The 19,374-nt window shown below is 39.8% G+C and overlaps 2 protein-coding genes across 4 annotated transcripts; both read left to right on the top strand.

The window, feature by feature from the left end:
• The first annotated feature begins 829 nt into the window (after positions 1-829).
• Positions 830-4,735, top strand: LOC108993535 (serine/arginine repetitive matrix protein 2-like). Of its 3 annotated transcripts, none has more exons than XM_018968488.2 (3): positions 830-1,416; positions 2,279-4,239; positions 4,403-4,735. In XM_018968488.2, exons 1-2 carry the CDS (start codon positions 1,064-1,066, stop codon positions 4,197-4,199), a joined length of 2,274 nt encoding a protein of 757 aa, XP_018824033.1. In that variant the 5' UTR covers positions 830-1,063; the 3' UTR covers positions 4,200-4,239; positions 4,403-4,735. The 3 variants fall into 3 exon arrangements, with proteins under 3 accessions (XP_018824033.1, XP_018824031.1, XP_018824030.1); XM_018968486.2 differs by having other exon boundaries at positions 4,400-4,735; XM_018968485.2 differs by having other exon boundaries at positions 2,279-4,735.
• A 6,035-nt stretch (positions 4,736-10,770) lies between these two features.
• On the top strand, positions 10,771-18,881 carry LOC108993523 (probable isoaspartyl peptidase/L-asparaginase 3). Its single transcript, XM_018968472.1, is given in 5 exon segments — positions 10,771-10,908; positions 13,463-13,577; positions 18,166-18,230; positions 18,351-18,743; positions 18,819-18,881. Coding segments are annotated over 5 exon segments (774 nt in total).
• Positions 18,882-19,374: the final 493 nt, after the last annotated feature.

Below are 19,374 nucleotides of genomic sequence, written 5' to 3'. Positions count from 1 at the left end.
AGTATATAATAATATAGTGATAATATATTGTAGTATATTATAATATATATATTATAATTGTATTATAGACTATAGTGATATATTATAATATATAATATATTGATATTATAGTATATTATAATATATAGTGATATAGTATTAGTATAACTACTAATACAATAGACTATAGTGATGATATATAGTTATTTATATAGGATTTTAAAATTTAAAATTATATTAATTAGTAATTTATCATATAATACAAAATTATTTTATATATAAATTATATATAATATAAAAAATATTTTATACAATATAAAAAATTAAAAATATATATATATATATATATATATATATATATAAAAAACCGGTCCTCTCTCTCTCGGCGAACGCCCAATGAAAACCTAGTTTCTCACCAGCTCAAGCCTCCATGTAACAGACCAAACGATCAATTAGTAGGCTAGGGTTTTGTTCTCTTGGAGGAGAGCTCCTCCAGGAAGAAGAAAGAGTAGAGAGAGAAAGATGATAGAGAAAAAGACAAATTGTATTAGCATTCAGAATACCACTACCAAGGAGACTGACCAGCGTATATGCTGTCAGGCTACTATCGGAAATCACAACAAAACAAATAAAAGCAGATAAAAGGCTAAGGCCGAAACAAGGCTGCAAGCAGGTCCAACACCTAAGTGCTAAATACATAACTGGCCCAAGGCCCAAGGGAACATGCTCCCGGCCCACACCTAAACAAAGAAATAAACTGCATGGAGAAAGCCCACGTGAGAAGACCATGAGCCCGTAAAAGTAGACCCGGCCCAAGACTCTTCACTTCAGTTAAACCAAACTCCAGCAAGCACACGGACAGAGCCTCCATCTCTTCGATACTTCACCCCTTCCATCTCAGACTGAAGTGCTGAACCCTAGATCTTGAAGGTCTCGTTACACTCCACCAACGTTCCTTCACAGAGACCGCCATCGGAGCTTTCGATCATCGCCTTGTTCTCTCTCATCGGGCCTTTTGTATGGATTTGGATTTTTAGGTTTTCTGATCGTTGATTTTTTATTGCTTGGACTAAGAGGGGCCGAGATGTACAACGGAATAGGGTTACAAACCCCGAGAGGTTCCGGAACTAATGGGTACATACAGAGCAACAGGTTCTTAATCAAGTCAAAGACTGGGAGGGTCTCCGAAACCACCAAGGGATTTGAGGCAAACCAGGGCACGGCTGGTATCACCAGGAAGCCGAATAAGGACATTCTTGAGCATGATTGCAAGCGTCAGATCGAGCTCAAGCTTGTCGTACTCCAGGATACACTCATAGATCAAGGTTACACTGACGCTGAGATTGCAGAGAAGCTTGAGGATGCCCGGAGGACTCTGGAAGCCGCTGCAGCCACCTCCCAGGATGGGCCCACGGCCATTGCTGGGGCTAACAATAAGTAATTTCTCTCTTTTCAGTTTTTTCAAGTTCAGAAAGTTGAAGCGTTTTGTTTTTTTACCTTCTTCCCGCAGTTGCTGCTGTATTAATAGCTTGTCTTAATTTTTTAAAAATGCTGGTTTATGGTTGATACTGGTATGCGTTTTCATGATATATATGTTTGTGTGTGTGTGTGTGTGTGTGTGTATTTTATAAGTAACGTTTTCGTGATATATTAACAGTAATGATAGACTAATAAGATTAGTGTGGCACGATGTAACACTCACCAAAATGTTAGTATACCGTGCTATTGGAATAAGCTGTTTCGCCCTCTTGGCTGCAAGGTGTAATGAATGCAGGCTTATTTTTTATCCAGAGCTGGGGTTCAGTTGGGAATTTATGTTTCTGACTTCTAACTACTTGGTTCTCTTTCGAATAACTTTCATTTATTTATCTCATTTTATGTTTTTACTTCTGTATATCTGTAATTATTTCCTTAATGGATTTTCAAATGGAGCAGACTTGAGAGCTTGTTATATTAAGCACAGGTATATTGCAATAGGCCTCTTTTGTGCTTGCTATTCATCTCTTTAGATATGAAATGCAGGTGTGTGTGCCAGGAGACAAGTTTTGGCGTATGAGGCTACATGTAACTTTGTGTATAAATTAAAAAAACTACAATAGATTTTTTTCTTTGAGGAAGAACATATGATAAACTTCAAGGAAGAATTATTCTGTCCCGTAAGTAACATCCCTCAACATAAAAGAAGAATGTCTTAAAAAGTAGTTCTATCTATTCTTACCACAATGACTTTTAATAGGTTTATTTTTCTAGCTTTCAATGATGTACATTCTCTGAGAGTTTGTGTTTTCATTTTTACCAGGCTTTCAGAGACACAGACCCACCAAATTGCTGCTAGAAAAGAGAAGCAGCTGGAAACATTAAGAGCTGCTTTTGGGATTTCTGCATCGGAACTTGAGGAACACAGTATTGAAGGGAATGATGATGCAAGAGATGGCCGGAAGAATGTTCCTAGTGACAATATCAAGCGTGAACATGCTTTTCTAGATAGAGAGTTCAGGTCAAAGAAAAATATGGAGGAAGATCAGAAAGTTGAAAAAGATGATAAGAAAAAGGGTGTTAAAGAATCTGGGCGCCACAAGAAGGAAGAAACTAAAAAGAGAAGGCATGAGTCTGATTCTTCTGATACAGATAGCAGTGGGAAACATGCAAAAGGTCTTCAAGCAAAGCACCACAGAAGTAATAGGCGGAGTGATCATGACATTTCTGTTGATAAGAAACACAGGCCTTTAAAGAAGCACAAGAAAAGCAGGGTGCATGACAGTGATGATTCGGATTCTGCCACAGATTCTGGTGAGAATGTCGATGTGCGCAAGACTTCAAAGAATCACAATAAAAGCAGGGTGCATGGCAGTGACGATTCTGATTCTGCTACTGATTCTGATAGGGATGTTGGCAACAAGCGCAAGACCTCAAAGAATCACAAGAACAGAAAGCACGATAGTGATGATTCTGAGTCTGATTCTGATTCTGATTCTGCTACTGATGAGGATGGTATTGGCCATGAGAGTTCCAAAAAACAGGCCAAGTACAAGAAGTCAAGTAGGAGGCATGGTTCTGATGATGATTCTGATTTTGATGAAGGCTCGTCCAAGCAGCAAAGTCAGAAGGGGAATCAGCAAACACGAACTAGGGGAAGACATGACTCAGAGGATGAAACTGATGATACCAATAGTGAAGTAGAAGAGAGAAGAATTCAACTGGAGAAAGAGAATGATCAGCATAGTAGGGGCCGATGGAAAGAGGGAGGTGACTCTGATGTGGAAGATATAAAAAAGAGCAGCAATGGTAGACATGGGAAAAGAAGCAGAATGAATGATGTGGTTGATGAATATGATTCTGAAAGAGCAAGAAAACATAAAAGGGAAATAACAGATAAAAGTCTGAGAAGTCGGAGGCGTGACTCTGACGATGATGATTTTGGTACTGGTACAGATGAACAAATAAAGAAGGGTGGAATTAGGAGGCACAATACTGATGAGGACTATGGTGTCAGTTATGATCGGAGAAATGCTAATAGGACTGCAGGGAAACATAAAACAGTTGAAGAGGCAGCAGTTTCTCCACTCAATGACATTGATAATGATCTGTACAGGTCAGGGAGAGATACCATGGATAGATCCAGGTACAGGAGTCAAGAAGTAATGAAGGGGGGGAAGAGGAATCCTGATGATGGAAAAGAAGATCCTGAGTCCAAGTTATCAAGTCGCAATTATGTGAAAGAGGCAGAGCACATTGAGGAGCAATTGAAGGACTCTAAAATCAAGTATGAATTGAATACCAAAGCACACTTGAGCAAGGATGATCATAAGAGGGACACAAGGCTTAGATCTGTGGGACAGCAGGATAGCAAAACTGTTGAACAGGGTGGCAGAAGTTATAGCAAGGATGATGAACCACAACGCATCAGTAGAAAGGATGACCGGGAGCATGAGGAGCTTGGGGGAAGGGGAGGACAAAACAGATATGAAGAGGAGCACAGAGTGAGAAAGCACAGAAGAGATGAAGATTATGAATATATAAGGCATGAGAGGGCTAATGCTGCAGAGCAGCGGGGCGGAAGTAGAAGGCAGGCAAGAGGTGAGGAAGTAGAGCGTGAAAATAGAAGTCATGAGATGGACAGACGTATGGATTACTCCAAGAGAGCAAGATACGATGATTTGCGATCAAGCGAGAGAAAAAGGTATGATGACAGACGTGATGATGACAGAGCCAGGCGCTGAGAATAATACTGCCATTTATCTTGGAGTTGCAATGCGGATGGTGAGTTGGTATCCTCCCTAGAAATCTATATACATGCATTGCTTGTTATCTAAAAAGATCGAAGTTGGGCTGGGCTGGGGTTTCTTCTCCATCCGAATTTTGCGGTTTCCTTTGGTGGTTTTCTGATTTTCAATGTGTTGTTACTGTGCTTGTTACATAGAAGGTGCCTAAATAAGCTGTCGCCGGGGAGAGAGACAAATCCTACTTGCAGAGAGAGGGTTTACGGTGGAAGATTCTCTACTCCAATGTACCAGACGGATGGCTATGCAGAAGTTTGTAACTTGGTAATATAGATCTACCGATCAAAAAAAAACTTGGTAATATAGATCTAAGGGAGTGTTCTTTTCATCGAAACTTGGTACTCGGTCATTTTTTACTTTGAACAAGTTTGTAAGGGTGTGTTGTTTTCATTGTGATCATGTGAATGTGATTTTACCTCAGTTTATAAACCTTGCTATATCTGATTATTTACAAGGATGGTGAGAGGATGTTATTACGTGTTCCTTTTTTTTTATTTTTTGGTTTTATGATTAGAGTATCATGCTTGATCCTGTTATGACATTGCAATCTTTTTGTCTCATCGGAGGGGATATTCTTAATTTAAACAAACTAGGACTTACTCAATAATCTCGTTTCGATCTAATTATCCCAACAGGAGTCATTAGACTAAATAGATTGATACAATATTCTTTATACATTTTCAAACAATCGTCATTTTTATGTGTTGGTCTTTAAACTCGTAATTAGGGATAGCCCAATTACAATGGAAGTATACAAGAGTAAACACATAATTACAAATTAAAGCTAAAAACAAATCGAAAGTCATTGAAACTAAGTCCATACATTGCAGTAACCGAAGCCAAAGCAACAAAGTATGAAAAAAAAGTCATAATCCTATCCACCAAGCGTTCTCTATTATCATAACAACATTCATTCCTCTCATTCTAAATACACCACATAAGACACAGGAATTATCTTCCAAACAGTTGATATTTGACGATTTTCATGAATCTCTCTCCAACAAGCCAAAAGGTTCCCTACACTCTAAGGCATCACACAAGAAATGCCGAACGTGACAAAGATCTCATCTCACAAAACTCTTGACACCTCGCAATAAAGAAGAAGGTGATCTACTGATTCTCCATACCTTTTGCACATAAAGCACCAATCCATTACAATAATTCCACACTTTCTCAGCTTATCAATAGTAAGTATTTTCCCATGAGCAGCCAACCACCTGGAGAATCGGACTTTGAGAGGCACTTTGCATCTCCAAATGTTTTTTCAAGGGAAAAAATCACTAGAAGAGTGTGACACCAAGACTTTGTAAAAAGATCTAACCAAAAATCTCTTATTACCAAGCTGATTCTATATTAATCTATCCTCCCCTCTAGATTTTCAATTTAAGGCATAGAGCAAACTGTAAAAATCAGTGATAGCCCCCACCTCCCAATTTTGAGCATCTCTAATAAAACTTACAAACCACTGAATAAGAGCAATAGTGTTGCTCATGCAATCAGCTAAAGAAGCGCCTTTATCCAAAGCAATTCTAAAGAGGGAAGGGAAAGTAATCTTCATGGCTATGTCTCCACATAATATATCATGTCAAAAACTGATCCAATTACCCCTATCCATTTCAAATATGAAATTTCTGAAGAATTTCCCCCATTCATTGCAAATAAATTTCCACACTTTCACTCCATATACTCCTCTAACCTCATTTGAGCACCAACTTTTCCAAATACTCTCATATTTGGCATCAATAACAATCCTTCAGAGAGCATGCCCTTCTTGATGATACCGCCACAATCATTTCCCTAAAAGTGCCTTATTAAAAGTTTTCAACTTTCTAATCCTCAAATCTCCCAAAAATAAAGGAGAGCAAATCTTATCCCATTTGAGTAAATGGAATTTATTCTCATCCTCCCATCCACCCCACAAGAAGCCATGGAAAATCCTTTCAATTCTATTAGCCACTCCTCCAGGCAAAGGGAATATAGATAGGAAATAGGTTGGGATATTTGATAAAGTACTCTTGATTAAGGTGATTCTACCACATTTGGAAAAGTATATCATTTTCCAGTCAGCCAACCTACTTTCAATTTTCTCTAAAACAACATGCCAAATTGCCTTTAGATTTGAAAGGTGCCTCCAAGGGAAGACCCAAATATTTCATTGGCAAAAAGAACACCTTACATTCCAATATATCAACCAAATCCCCTAGATTATTGACTAAACCTACAGGGACCAATTCAGATTTGAACAAATTGAATTTTAAACCAAATACAGCTTCAAAACATAACAAAAGAGCCCTCAAAGAATGGATTTGGTCTGAATTTGACTCACACAAGATCAAAGTATCATCAGCAAAGAGTAAGTGAGAGATATTAATGTTGCCATGGACGGAACTGCCCACCGAGAAGCTCGAGATAAAACCTCTATCCACCGTCATCATCAACATTCTACTTAACACATCCACAACTTAAACAAAGAGAAAATGGGACAAAGGACCCCCTTGTCTTAATCCCTGTGAGCTGTTAAAAAAACCAGTTGGAATACTGTTAACCAAAACTGAGAATCTAGCTATAGAGATGCAAAACTTCATCCACTTATACCATTTTTCTCCAAAACCATGCCTACCAAGGATATATACCAAAAAACCCCAATTGACATGGTCAAAAGCTTCCTTCATATCCAATTTGCAAATGATGCTTGGAACTCCATCTCTAATTCTATCCTCCAAGCATTCATTAGCAATGAGAACGAAGTCAAGGATTTGTCTACCATTGGCAAAGGCATTTTGAGATTTTGTGAATATCTTGTCCATAACCAAACTCAAACGGTTAGCGAGCACTTTCGAGATAATCTTATACACACCACTAACAAGATTGATGGGTTGTCAGTCCTTCATCTCTACTGACCCAACTTTTTTAGGGATAAGTGCAATAAACGGAGCATTAAGGCTTTTCTCAAATTTCATAAAAGAGTGAAATTCAAGGGAAACCTTCATGATATCCTCCTTGACGATGTCCCAACATGCCTGAAAAAATGTCATGGAAAAGACATCAGGTCCCAACGCTTTATCTTTGTTCATAGCTCTTATCACATTAAGCACTTTCTCCTCTTCAAACATTCTCTCTAACCAAACTGCACTAGGCTGGTCAATAGAATCTAATACAAGCCCATCAACCTTGGGTCTCCAAGAAAACTACTCCGTAAGAAGCTTTTCATAAAAATTGACAATGTGATCCTTAATAGTTGAATAATCCGTAAGAACACAACCATGTAAGTGGAGCACCTCAATTGCATTATTTCTTCTATGAGAATTTACAACTCTATGAAAGAATTTGGTGCATTTGTCTCCTTCCTTCAACCAAAGAGCTCTAGACTTTTGTCACCATGAAATCTTCTCCATAAGAGTAATTTTTTCGAGATCAGTAGCAACAATTAGTTTCCTTTCCTTCTCTTCAATCAAGAGAACCCCTACAACCTATTTTTCATCAAATCTATGCAACTCCTTGAAAATAGACTTTCTGTGATCCCCAATGTTCCCAAGCACCTCCTTATTCCATTATTCTTCAAAGTTTTGAGTTTTCTAGCTAAGATAAATTTGGGTGTACCCGACAACTGATAAGAAGACCACCACACTCTCACCTTATCTACAAAACCATCAAATGTGAGCCACATGTTCTCGAATTTAAAATATCTCCGCCCCTCATGAATAACCCCACAATAAAGAATGATGGAAAATGATCAGAGCATAATTTAGGCAGACTTTTTTTACATAAATCAAGAAAATGCACCTTCCAAGAGTGAGAAACAAGAAATTTGTCTAGCCTAGGCCATGCCCTCCCATTCGACTAAGTGATATAACCCCCTGCCAAACGTAAATAAACCAAGTCTAGATCAAAGATTAAATTAAAAGAATCAACCATGGCCGAACCAACGTTGGAATCCCCGACCTTTCACTCGAAAACTAAGTGATGTTCAAATCCCCTCCAATACACCATGGGCCCTCCCACCAACTGCACAAACCAGCAATCTCATCCCAAAGGAATCTCCTGTCCTTGTCAGCATTGGGCCCATACACACCTGCAAAAGCCGACCCAAAACCATCATCAACATTCAAGAAAGAACAAGCCACAAGAAATTCTCCAATATACTCATCCACCAGAGTTACAACTTTGTTGTACCACATCAAAATAATACCACCCAAAGCCCCCTAAAAAGCCAGCGAGATCTACCCAACACATGAACAACCTATTTCTATCAATAAACTTCAATTTGGTTTCCAGCAAACAAATGATGTCTACTTTCCCTTCCTGAATCATATTTCTTACACGAAGACGCTTGTGCAGGTTGTTCAACCCCTATACATTCCAAGAGAGGATCTTCGGCTTCATAAAACACTGTTGATTGCCCTGCCTTCAAGCCTACCTTTGCTTGCAATACCATCTCTTGCATCGTAAATCATAGTGCATGACAATCTCTTAAGCTCTCCTTTTTCTGAAAAAGATTTAGCCAAAAGTGGTTGTCTCGCTTTAATAGCTATGAGAAAAGGTTTGAATTGCTCTTCAAAGCCCTCACAAGAAATTCTTACACAGTCATGAATTTCGTCCACCTTCTATAAAACGCAATCGGAATGTAATCCAGCTCAAGAGTGAGCCGGAGGCAATGAACAAATAGGACTAGGCACATCCCCGTATCTTCCACTCCATTAATAGAGACACCCACCCTAGTCCCCCTGCATACCAACTGCAAATCATGTTCATCATCCTGCTCAACATCCAAAATCACCAAATCAGCATCCTCATTTGGACACAAAACCCTAGAAAAATCCTCTTCATAAAAAATCTGAGGAGACACCCTCTCATATTCATCATCCATGACTACACCGGAAGCAGAGAAGTGCAGTTGGTAATAACTGGGGTGAGATGGGAGGCCAAGTGAAAGCTTTTTTAAAGGAACTAGTTGGTCACCGGTGCCATGTTCTATGATGACGGAGAGGTTCCCTGAGCAACCATTGTCGAGCACTGGGAGCTATTCACGTTCGTGCTCAAGGAAAAGGCACTAGGATGAGCTTTAACCTTCGATGCTAGCATAAGAAGAGAGTCACCGGCTGCCGGCGACAATTTCTATGGCTGCAGAAGGGTCACCTGAGTAACCACTTGCGATGTCCAAGTCAAATACATGTTCTTGCCTGAGGAAAAGGCACCGGGCTGAGCATTGACCATTGGCGCTAGCATAAGAAGAGGTTCACCAACTGCCAACGACAAGTTTTGCAATGACGAAAGGGTCCTCTAAGCAACCACCTGCGAAGTCTAAGACATATTCATGATTGAGTCTGAGGGAGAGGACCCGGAATGGGCTTTGACTCGCCACGAAAGAGAAACAGGCTTTGGGCCTAGCCCATTGCCTCCAATATTGTCTTTCAAGCCAGGCCCATTTCCCCTAGCACCTACAGTCTTAGGCATATAAGTTTTGACAGAAGAGGAACTTAAGTGACCAGAGCCCTTCAAAATGTACTTAAGCCCATAACCAAGCACAAGCTCATATCAATTTTATTCATCAAGATAGTGATCTCTTTCATAACACTCGACAACTCAGCTCTTGCTACCCACAACATCCCTTCGACTTCCCCCACTAACGGGATACACACAGAATGCGAACTGCCAACCCCACGAGCCTCCTTATGATACCATTAGTCAGCATGTGAAAAGAACGGTCGTTCATTTTGAACTTCACCACCAATCACCTTCCCCTTCCTCCGACCATCACCGTTCGTATTATTAAACCTATTACCTACCGGTTTTTTCAAGACTGACGCAAAAGATACATCGTTTGGGAGGAAGACCCTACCCACTGACGACATGTTTCTTGCCCCTTCCCATGTCGTTCTTGAACATTAATAGCCTGAGCATATTGGTTTATGTTTTCCTCTTCCATAATAGGGACTTCAGAACCAACCATCAAACGCATATAAAGCGCGAATTCTTCTCAACCTCTCCCGTGTAATCCTTCGAGAACAATCAAAGAGCCCCTTTTGCTCCCATTATCATACTCATCTAATGTCAAAATTTGACCCCTTGAATTAGCATGACGCTGAATAATTTTATGTGCAGCGGTTTGACATTAACATTAGGCTTCCATTTTCCTGTATAAGTGTCTAGGGTTGGGTATGTAATGTATTTTTCTTTTCTTAAGTTATGTATTTTTATATTTAAAATGGTTATTGACTGAGTCACACGTAGTGGGCTAGTTATTTTGTACGTTGGTTAGTTATTTAGTAAGTGGGTTAGTTGTTAGTAATGTCTAGATCAGGCCTCAGGCCGTGTCCAATGTGTTGGTTGTGAGTTAGTCCATATTTTTCTATTTGTATCATGTAAGCATCTGAAAGGAAGGCATTGAATTAAATCCCAGAAACTTCTAAGTGTGGAAGCCTTGGCACCTCGAATAGCCAATATCTTTTACAGTTTTAACTTTCAATTCCTGCGTGCAAAGCAAGTGGTATCATGGCCAAGTTTCTGCACCATGGTTGAAGGCACCCGCCATGCTCACTTAACTGAGGCAGTTGCTGCATTGAAAGGCAAATCAGTTCATCTATGGGAGGAGCAAAAAAGGCAAAAGCAAATGTTGGAGGCCATCCTTCAACAGCTCAATAATCTAGCGGTTAGTTATGATCACTTGGTGGTTATTGCTGCAAGTCAAAACACAGGAGAGAGTTAGATAGGTCCCAACACAGAAAAATAAGTATGAATATAATTTATTCTCTTCGGGTGAGAATGTACCTCAATTAGAATGCAAAATAATTCCTGCCTTTCATTGATAATCTGGGCTACTTAAATAAGTAAGCCACTTACAAGAAATTCGGAATTGAGGACGAACTGCTAGCTAATTACTTGGAACCCAACTTGCATGTAAAACAAAATAACATAAAAACAGAACAACGTAAAACAGAGCACGCCCACGTAAAACAGAGCATTACAACGGAAATAAAAAACAATGGAAATAAACTACGTAAAACTCGCAGTTTGCAACTGCATGTGACCCAGCGCCATGCGACCCAATCAAGCGTCCTTCTTCCTTCTTCACGTCCCTTTCTTCATGTGCCCCTTACGTCCCCTACGTCCACGTTCCACTACGTATGTCACATGCCTTGTTATCCCAGATATTTATCCCAGATATTTCGGAGTCTAGTCCAGTTACCACTTGTGAGGAGTTTGTAGTAGCCCTTAAAACCTGTTTTAGGCCTTCAGCTTATAAGGATCTAGTTGGGGCTTTCACAAAGCTCTACTAGACAGACTTAGTGGAGGAATACCAAATCCAGTTTGAGATACTATCCAATAGGATCAGTGGACTTACTAAGGAATTCTGTATCAGTAGTTTTTTAAGTGGGCTATGAGATGACTAGCGAATTGTGGTGACCATGTTTAAAGCCTACAAAGGTGTCGGCTGCTTTTGGGATTGCAAGGTTACCGTAAGAAGAGGTGTGGCATAGGTTCAAACACCGAAAACCACGCGACCTATCCCAACCCAATACTCCTAGACTACCTACACCCATACTAAGGCCACCCCCACCTCCGCCACATCCTGAAGCAAGAAATCTCCAACCTAACAACCTACCACCTCTTCCCAACATAAGATTCACCGTACGTATTAAGAGAATCTCTCCAACCCAAATGCAAGAAATGTGAGAAAAAAGGCTATGTTATTATTGTGACGAAAAATTTCAGCAAGGGCATAGGTGTCGAGCACCTAAATTATTTTTGTTGGAGGGACTAGAACCAGAGGGAGAAGAGGAAGTATTTGAGGGTATTCCCAATGAACAGGTGATGGGAATCGTCCAAGAGCCCACTAAAAAATGAGAATTGCTAGGAATTTTCCTTCATGCTATTTTGGGCACATCGTTCCCGCAGACTATGCGATTATAGGGTGTAGTAGGAGACCAATCAGTGGTTGTCCTAATTGATATAGGAAGCACACACAACTTCAATGTAAAGATTTGTCCTAATTATGGACAAATCTTTACATAATTAGGACAAATCTTTACATTGATGAGAGTCACAACCTAACAGTAGTGGTGGCAAATGGAGAGCAAGTACCAAGCATGGGATATTGTGAGATAGTCCACTTTCACCTACAAAGTCAATCCTTTTTTGCACATTTATACTCACTGCCTTTGGCAGGATTTGACCTTATTTTAGGCGTGAATTGGCTCTATCAGTTGGGACCAATTATTTGGGATTTTACAAAACTTACTATGAGATTTATGTAGTATGAAAAATCAGTTCAGTTACAAGGACTTAGTGCATCAGATTTCAAAATGAAAGATTCTATTTGGGAAGAAATGCATGAGCATTGGAGGAAGTTCCCAAACCTTGTGGGGAATGTCTTCTAAGGGGGAATGTGTTGTTATGTGCGGCGGTTTGGACATTAACATTAGGCTTCCATTTTTCCATATAAGTGTCTAGGGTTGGGTATGTAATGTCTTTTTCTTTTCTTAAAGGGTGAGTTATGTATTTTTTATATTTTAAATGGGTATTAACTAAGTCGTAGTGTGCCAGTTATTTTGTACGTGGGTCAGTTATTTCATAAGTGGGTTAGTTAAAGGTAATGTCTAGATCAGGCCTCAGGGTGTGTCCAATGTGTTGGTCGTGGATCAATCCATATTTATCTATTTATATCATGTAAGCATCTAAAAGAAAGACATCGAATTACATCTAGAAATTTCTAAGTGTGGAGGCCTTGGCACCTCGAGTAGGCGATATCTTTTACAATTTTAATTTTCAATTCTTGCACTCACAGCAAATAATCACAACGCCATTTCCCTCCCTCAACTTTCTGAGAAACCCATCACTCCAAGGGTGTGCCAAACATTCCTCCAACACCTTTGCAACCTGGCCCACCCATGACAACACCGGCACTCTAAGAGAAACAAACTTAACCACCCTTCTACTTCTCTAAAAAATGAAGGTCTTAGATTCCATCTAGCTAGGAATCAACATCAAACCCTCCTCTCACAAGATATAAGAAAAAAGAAATTAATCGAGAAACATACCAAACATCTAAGATGATCCAAACACCATTGATCTTTAATTTCTTCTTCATAAATATTAAGTAATTGGTTTCAGTAACTTTTTCCACTTGCATAGGTCTTCACAATTAAGAGGCTTTGCTAGCTTTGAGATACCTAGTGAAGTGATACTGGATCTGCCAATGATGGTCCTTCTTAGATGATGTTAGAGCTCTTTGGAGAGCTATTGATGGTGGGTTTTCAGCAGTTGACGCTGTTGTGGAGGGTTGCTCTGCCTGCTAGGAACTGTAGTGTGATGGAACAGGTGGGAACTTGAATCTTGATTTTATATTAATAGCAGACAGTATCATTATAAATTGAAATTTTCTTAAGTCTAAATTTTCATGCTACAGAAGAACACCATAAAAGAAATTTATTAATATTCTCTCTCCTGAGTGTATGATTTATCATCTTTTTATCTAGTCTTAAAGTATCTGAGAAGCATATTTGCTTGAATTCAGTATATTTTGTATTACATTTCTGAGTGTATTTATACACAACTTTACAAGAGGCTAATGAATCAAAAGGAGAATAAAAAATAGTTACAAGCACTTGAGAGAAATAACAACAAAATTGCCTACAGTTGCTCTTGAGTGGTACTCTATTTTGCAACAATACCCTCTATGCTAATACGCCCCTTCAAGTCCAATGGTGTATCAATCACATTAAGACTTGTCCTAAAGGTAAAAAAAAAATTCAGCCACTAATAGCTTTGTAAAGACATCCGCAAGTTTATCCTTTGAACTAATGAAGGAAACACTAAGTGTCTTGGCAACAACTCTATCTCTTATAAAGTGAAAGTCAATGTCCATATGCTTTGCCCTTGAATGATAAACGGGATTGGCAGCCAAATAGGTAGCTCCAATATTGTCACACCATAATAGTGGAGCTTAAGAAAGAGGCAAACCGAGTTCACATATGAGAGTTTGAAGCCAAATAAGTTCTGCTGCAGATGAAGCTGCAAATTTATACTCAGCTTCTGTGCTTGACCGTGCCGTTGTCCGTTGCTTCTTTGAGCTCCATGAAATTAGATGTTTCCTAGGAAGATGCAAAATTCACCGGTGGATCTACGATCATCGGGACATCTAGCTCAATCGGCGTCTGAGTAAGCTTGCAACTAGAAAGATGACTTGGATGAGAAGAAGAGACCATGATTGATGGTAGCTTTTAGATAGCGCAAGATTCTCTTTACTACACTCTAGTGTGGCAATTTGGGTGAGTGCATGAATTGGCACACCTTATTAACCACGAAGGAGATATCTGGCATGGTTAGAGACAGATATTGTAATCCAACAATCATGCTTCGAAAGAGTGTAACATCCTTAAAACCAGGTGAGTCAAAGTTTGATAATTTTAAGAAAGCAGCTATAGGTGAAGTCATCGGCTTGGCATGCAACATTTTGCTTCTAATAAGCAAGGCTTTGATATACTTTCTTTGAGAGAACAGTAGGCGATCACGCAAGTAGTTAATTTCCAACCCAAGAAAATAGGACTAGGGTCCCAAGTCCTTAATAGGAAAGTGCATAAGTCACAAATGAGAGTGTCAATGGCAGATGCAGCAGAAGAAGTGATTATGAAATCATCGACATAAACTAAGAGATATATTCGAAGATCGCCATGACTTCGAATGAATAGAGATGATTAGATTGAAAGGCTTTAAAGCCATAGTCAAGAAGCCAAGAACTTAACTGGGCAAACCATGCCCGTGGTGCCTGCTTGAAGCCATAGATGGCTTTATGCAGTTGACAAACATAAGTGGAATGCAGTGGATTGGTGAAACCTTGAGGTTGGTGCATGTATACCTTATCAATTAAATTTCTATGGAAGAAAGCATCTTGTATGTCGATCTAGGGCAGAGGCCACCCACAAGCAACAACTATGGACATGATCAACCGAATTGTGGGGGACTTCACCACAAGATTGAATGTCTCGTGAAAATTGATTCCAGGATGTTAATGGTAGCCTTTGGCTACCAGTCGAGCCTTCCAACGTTCAATGGAGCTATCGGCATGGAGTTTGGTTCAATAAACCCACCTACATCCAAGAACCTTAGAGGAAGGATTATGAGGTACTAAGGTCCAGGTTTTGTTTTGAATCAAGGCATTGTACTCCTGGGTCATGGCTTCACGCCATTCCAACAGTTTGGAGGCTGCCAAGTAACTGGTAGGGATTTCTAGAACTTGTATTGTGGTAGCGAGACATTATCAAGGGGGGTCGGGCACGGTACCATCCATACGAATGCAAGGACAAGAGGAATTTGTTTGAGCTCTTGTAATGATCGGAGAACGTGGTGGATTCAGGATAGGAGGAGCAGTGGATGTGTTTTGAGGAGAAGAAATTGTCGTAGGGGAAGAACTGATAACAGGGGATTGGGAAGAAGAATAAGTGGGATTTGGGGAAGAAATGGGCAATGGGCCTAGGCCTGGGCCAAGGATTGACAGTGGGAGAATAGGTAATTGGGCCAACACTCACATCCAAAAACCTTTAAAAAATGATAGTCTGGGACACGACGATAAAATTAAACAAGGGAGATCTATTTTTGAGACTTGGGGAAGGTAGTAGATTAATGAGGTAAACTGTCGTCTCAAAGGCTTCGGCTCAAAAAGTAAATGGGAGAGAGGTATAGGCTAAAAGGGCGAGCTCAGTTTTAACGATATGTCTATGTTTTCTTTTAGCAAACCCATTTTATTGATGGGTATGTGAACATGAAAAACGGTGATAGATACCAAGTTTATGGATACCAGGTTTTTGGCACAATGGAGTGAGGGGTTTAAATTCACCACCTCCATCGGTTTGTAGGGTGATGAGTTTAGTATTGAATAGTCTTTCAATATAAGGTAAAAAAGTAGAAAAAATATTGAGAACATCAAATTTAAATTCCAAAGGAAAGAACCAAGTAAACCGTGTAAACTGATCAACAAAAGAAATATAGTACTTGTATCCATTACAAGAAACATAAGAGGTTGGGCCCTAGGGGTCAACATAAATTAACTCTAAGGGACACTCGGTACATTTGAAGTTGATGGCTGTAGGATAAACCTTTAAATACTTGTTATGCAAGATGAGAGAAACAAGAGTGAGGGAGAGATGGCCCAGCCGACGATGCCACTAAGCAACGGAGGTTCTCTTGCCTAGATGAGCAGATGGTGATGAGGAAGAGGCCAACGCAAAGGGAAAAACACAGAGGTAGTCACGGGTGGGTCCGATGAGGAGGAGCTTCCCTGTCGATGTGTCATTCACAGAAAAGTGAGAGGCATGAAACTCAAAATAACAAGAGTTGTCACTATAGAATTTAGAAACGGAGACCAATTTTTTGGTGATTTTTCAAAGAAGAAAGGAAGAAGTGGAAGAAAGAGAGGAGTCACCAATGTTTTGTATGGGAAGTCTTGAACCATCAACCACTCAGATCTGCTCACCACCATTGTACGGCTCCAAGGAGAGGTTTAAATTGGTTAAGTCATGGGTGATGTGGTGCGTTGCAGCAGAATCTGAGAACCATGTGGCGTCGAAGAAGATGCTTGGACTTGTAAAATTTGCAGAGAGAGTGAGGAGCCTCATACTGATAAGAGTGGTCAAACCGATGGCGACATTGTAAGGCTACATGGCCTGATTTGTGACACACTTGGCATGTTGAACGTTGATTGTTAAAGTATTGCATATTTGTAGGTGCAGTAGTGGAGAAATGTCTGGCACCATGAGCAAAGTAGTTTGACCTTCCTCTGCCACTGCGGCCATTTTGACCACCACTAGTGAAGCTTCTACCACGTTGATCACGACCACCAGCAGTAGTAAAGTGAACTATAGGCTCAAGGGAGGAGGTAGTACTCCTTGCATTGTGTGAAATTCGACTTTCATGAACAAGCAACAATTGATAAAGCTCATGAGAAGAAATGGGCTCAGCCCGTATAGTGACAGATGTAATAAAGGGTTCATATGCAGAACCAAGGCCAGTAAGAAGATAAGTGAAAAACTCTTGATCGGGTAAGGGATTACCAATTGCAGCTAGGATATTTGAAAGGGAATGTACCTTCCCAAAATAATCTGTAATTGTTTGATTTCCTCGTGTGAGGTTAGCAAGTTGAAATCTGACCTGAAACTGCTTTACTTGTGAATGAGAGGCAAACAAGGAAGTCAGTGTAAGCCATAGTTCACGAGAGGTGTTGGCAAAGAGGACATGACTGATTACAGATTCAGAGAGGGAGGAAAGTAAAATGCTAAGGACCAGTTGATCTGTAAGTTTCCAAGAAGAAAAATCTGGGTTGGGTTGGGTTGTGGGATAGAATCTGATTGAGTGGGTAGAAATTCAGTAGGACAAGAGAGGGTGCCATTGACATATTGATAGAGGTCTTGGCCTCGAAGGTAAGCATTAATTTGCACTTTCCATAATGGATAGTTTTTTGTAGTAAGTTTAGTAGTGACAATATGAGAAAAGGAAGAGACAATGGAGGGATTTGGGGAAGGGAGGGAAGGAGATGCTAACGCCATGGATCAGAGGGACTGTGAGTCGCAATGCTCTGATACCATATCAAAGAACCATATTTGCATGAATTCAGTATATTTTGTATTGCATTTCTGAGTGTATTTATACACAAGTTTACAAGAGGCTAAGGAATCAAAAGGAGAATAAAAAATAGTTACAAGCACTTGAGAGAAATAACAACAAAATTGCCTACGATTGCTCTTGAGTGGTACTTTGATGTGCATTACTACCCTCTATGCTAATACCAAGAACTTCCAATGCACTCATTCTAACAAACGGAGTATTACCTCTGGCATTTAGTTATCACTGTTGAGCACAGAATGGTTAATAAGCTTAACTATCCTTTGGACTTTTATGATTTTACTCCGAACAGTTGGGCCTGGTGGAAGTCCAAATGAGAATGGAGAAACTATGATTGATGCTCTGGTCATGGATTGGGTAACCACCATTTTCATGTTTGATGTTTTTGCCATCCATTTTGTTCTCTCCATTGTAGCATGTTTCTCGATGCACAATAGAAATGACCATCTATCATGTGTCTGCTAAGAACACACATAGGTGACAATGGAGGTTGGAGCTGTCGCTGCTTTGAGGTACGTGAAGGACGGCATCAAAGCTGCTAGATTAGTAATCCAGCACACTAAACACACTTTGCTTGTTGGAGAGCAAGCCTTTGCATTTGCTTTATCAATGAGTCTCCCGGGACCCACAAACCTTAGTTCATCCGAGTCTTTGGGGAAGTGGAGTAAATGGAAGGAAAATCGCTGCCAACCTAATTTTAGGCAAAATGTTGTACCTATCAATAGTTGTGGCCCATATCATCCAAGGGATTCTCTTGACCTAACTAAAGGGGCATGTTCCAAAGCCAAGCTTATGGAAACTATTGAATTTAGATCATCCCTTGTTGGTCTTCACAATCATGACACTATAGCAATGGCTGTCATTGATAGAGTAAGTTGTTGATGAAAGCATTGTTCCATTAATTATATTCACTAAATTTAAGTGAAATTCTTGTTTCTTGCATAGATGGGGCACCTTGCCGTTGGTACATCAACTAATGGAGCAACATATAAGATCCCTGGCAAGTAAGTTTGACATGAGTCCTTACAACCATTGGAGTTGATCTGATTATACAATGAAACCATATTAAACCAGTGATCTTGTTGATGTTGTTTTGATTTAATTGGTTAAACACAATTCTAAACATTAATATGTCAAGGAGGTGCAAAGGCCCTCAGCAATAAGTTTTCTACAAATGCACATCGGGTAATCCAAGAAGAAATTCTTCCAGTCTAATGGCCTCTAAAAATTATTTGCACTCAAGGATTTGAACGTTAGACTTAGAACAAGGCTCTTGCCGCTTGAACCGGCCCCTAGGGGTTCTATGTTAATGTTCTTTTCAGTCATTCTTTGGCAATTCATCATTTTTAGGTCGTTGTGGAGTTTGAACACATTCTTGAACACTTAACATTTTGTCATGTGACAATGCCAAGTGGCTCTTTCAATTCTGATTGGGAATAATCTTTCTTAACCACATGCCATGCTAACTGAAAAATTGACGATATGACTAGTGAAAATGAGT

Source organism: Juglans regia, chromosome 11 (genome assembly GCF_001411555.2).
Source record: "Juglans regia cultivar Chandler chromosome 11, Walnut 2.0, whole genome shotgun sequence".
Classification (NCBI taxonomy): domain Eukaryota; kingdom Viridiplantae; phylum Streptophyta; class Magnoliopsida; order Fagales; family Juglandaceae; genus Juglans; species Juglans regia.
Note: the sequence above shows the minus strand (reverse complement) of the source record. Positions and strands in the feature narration are given on the sequence as shown.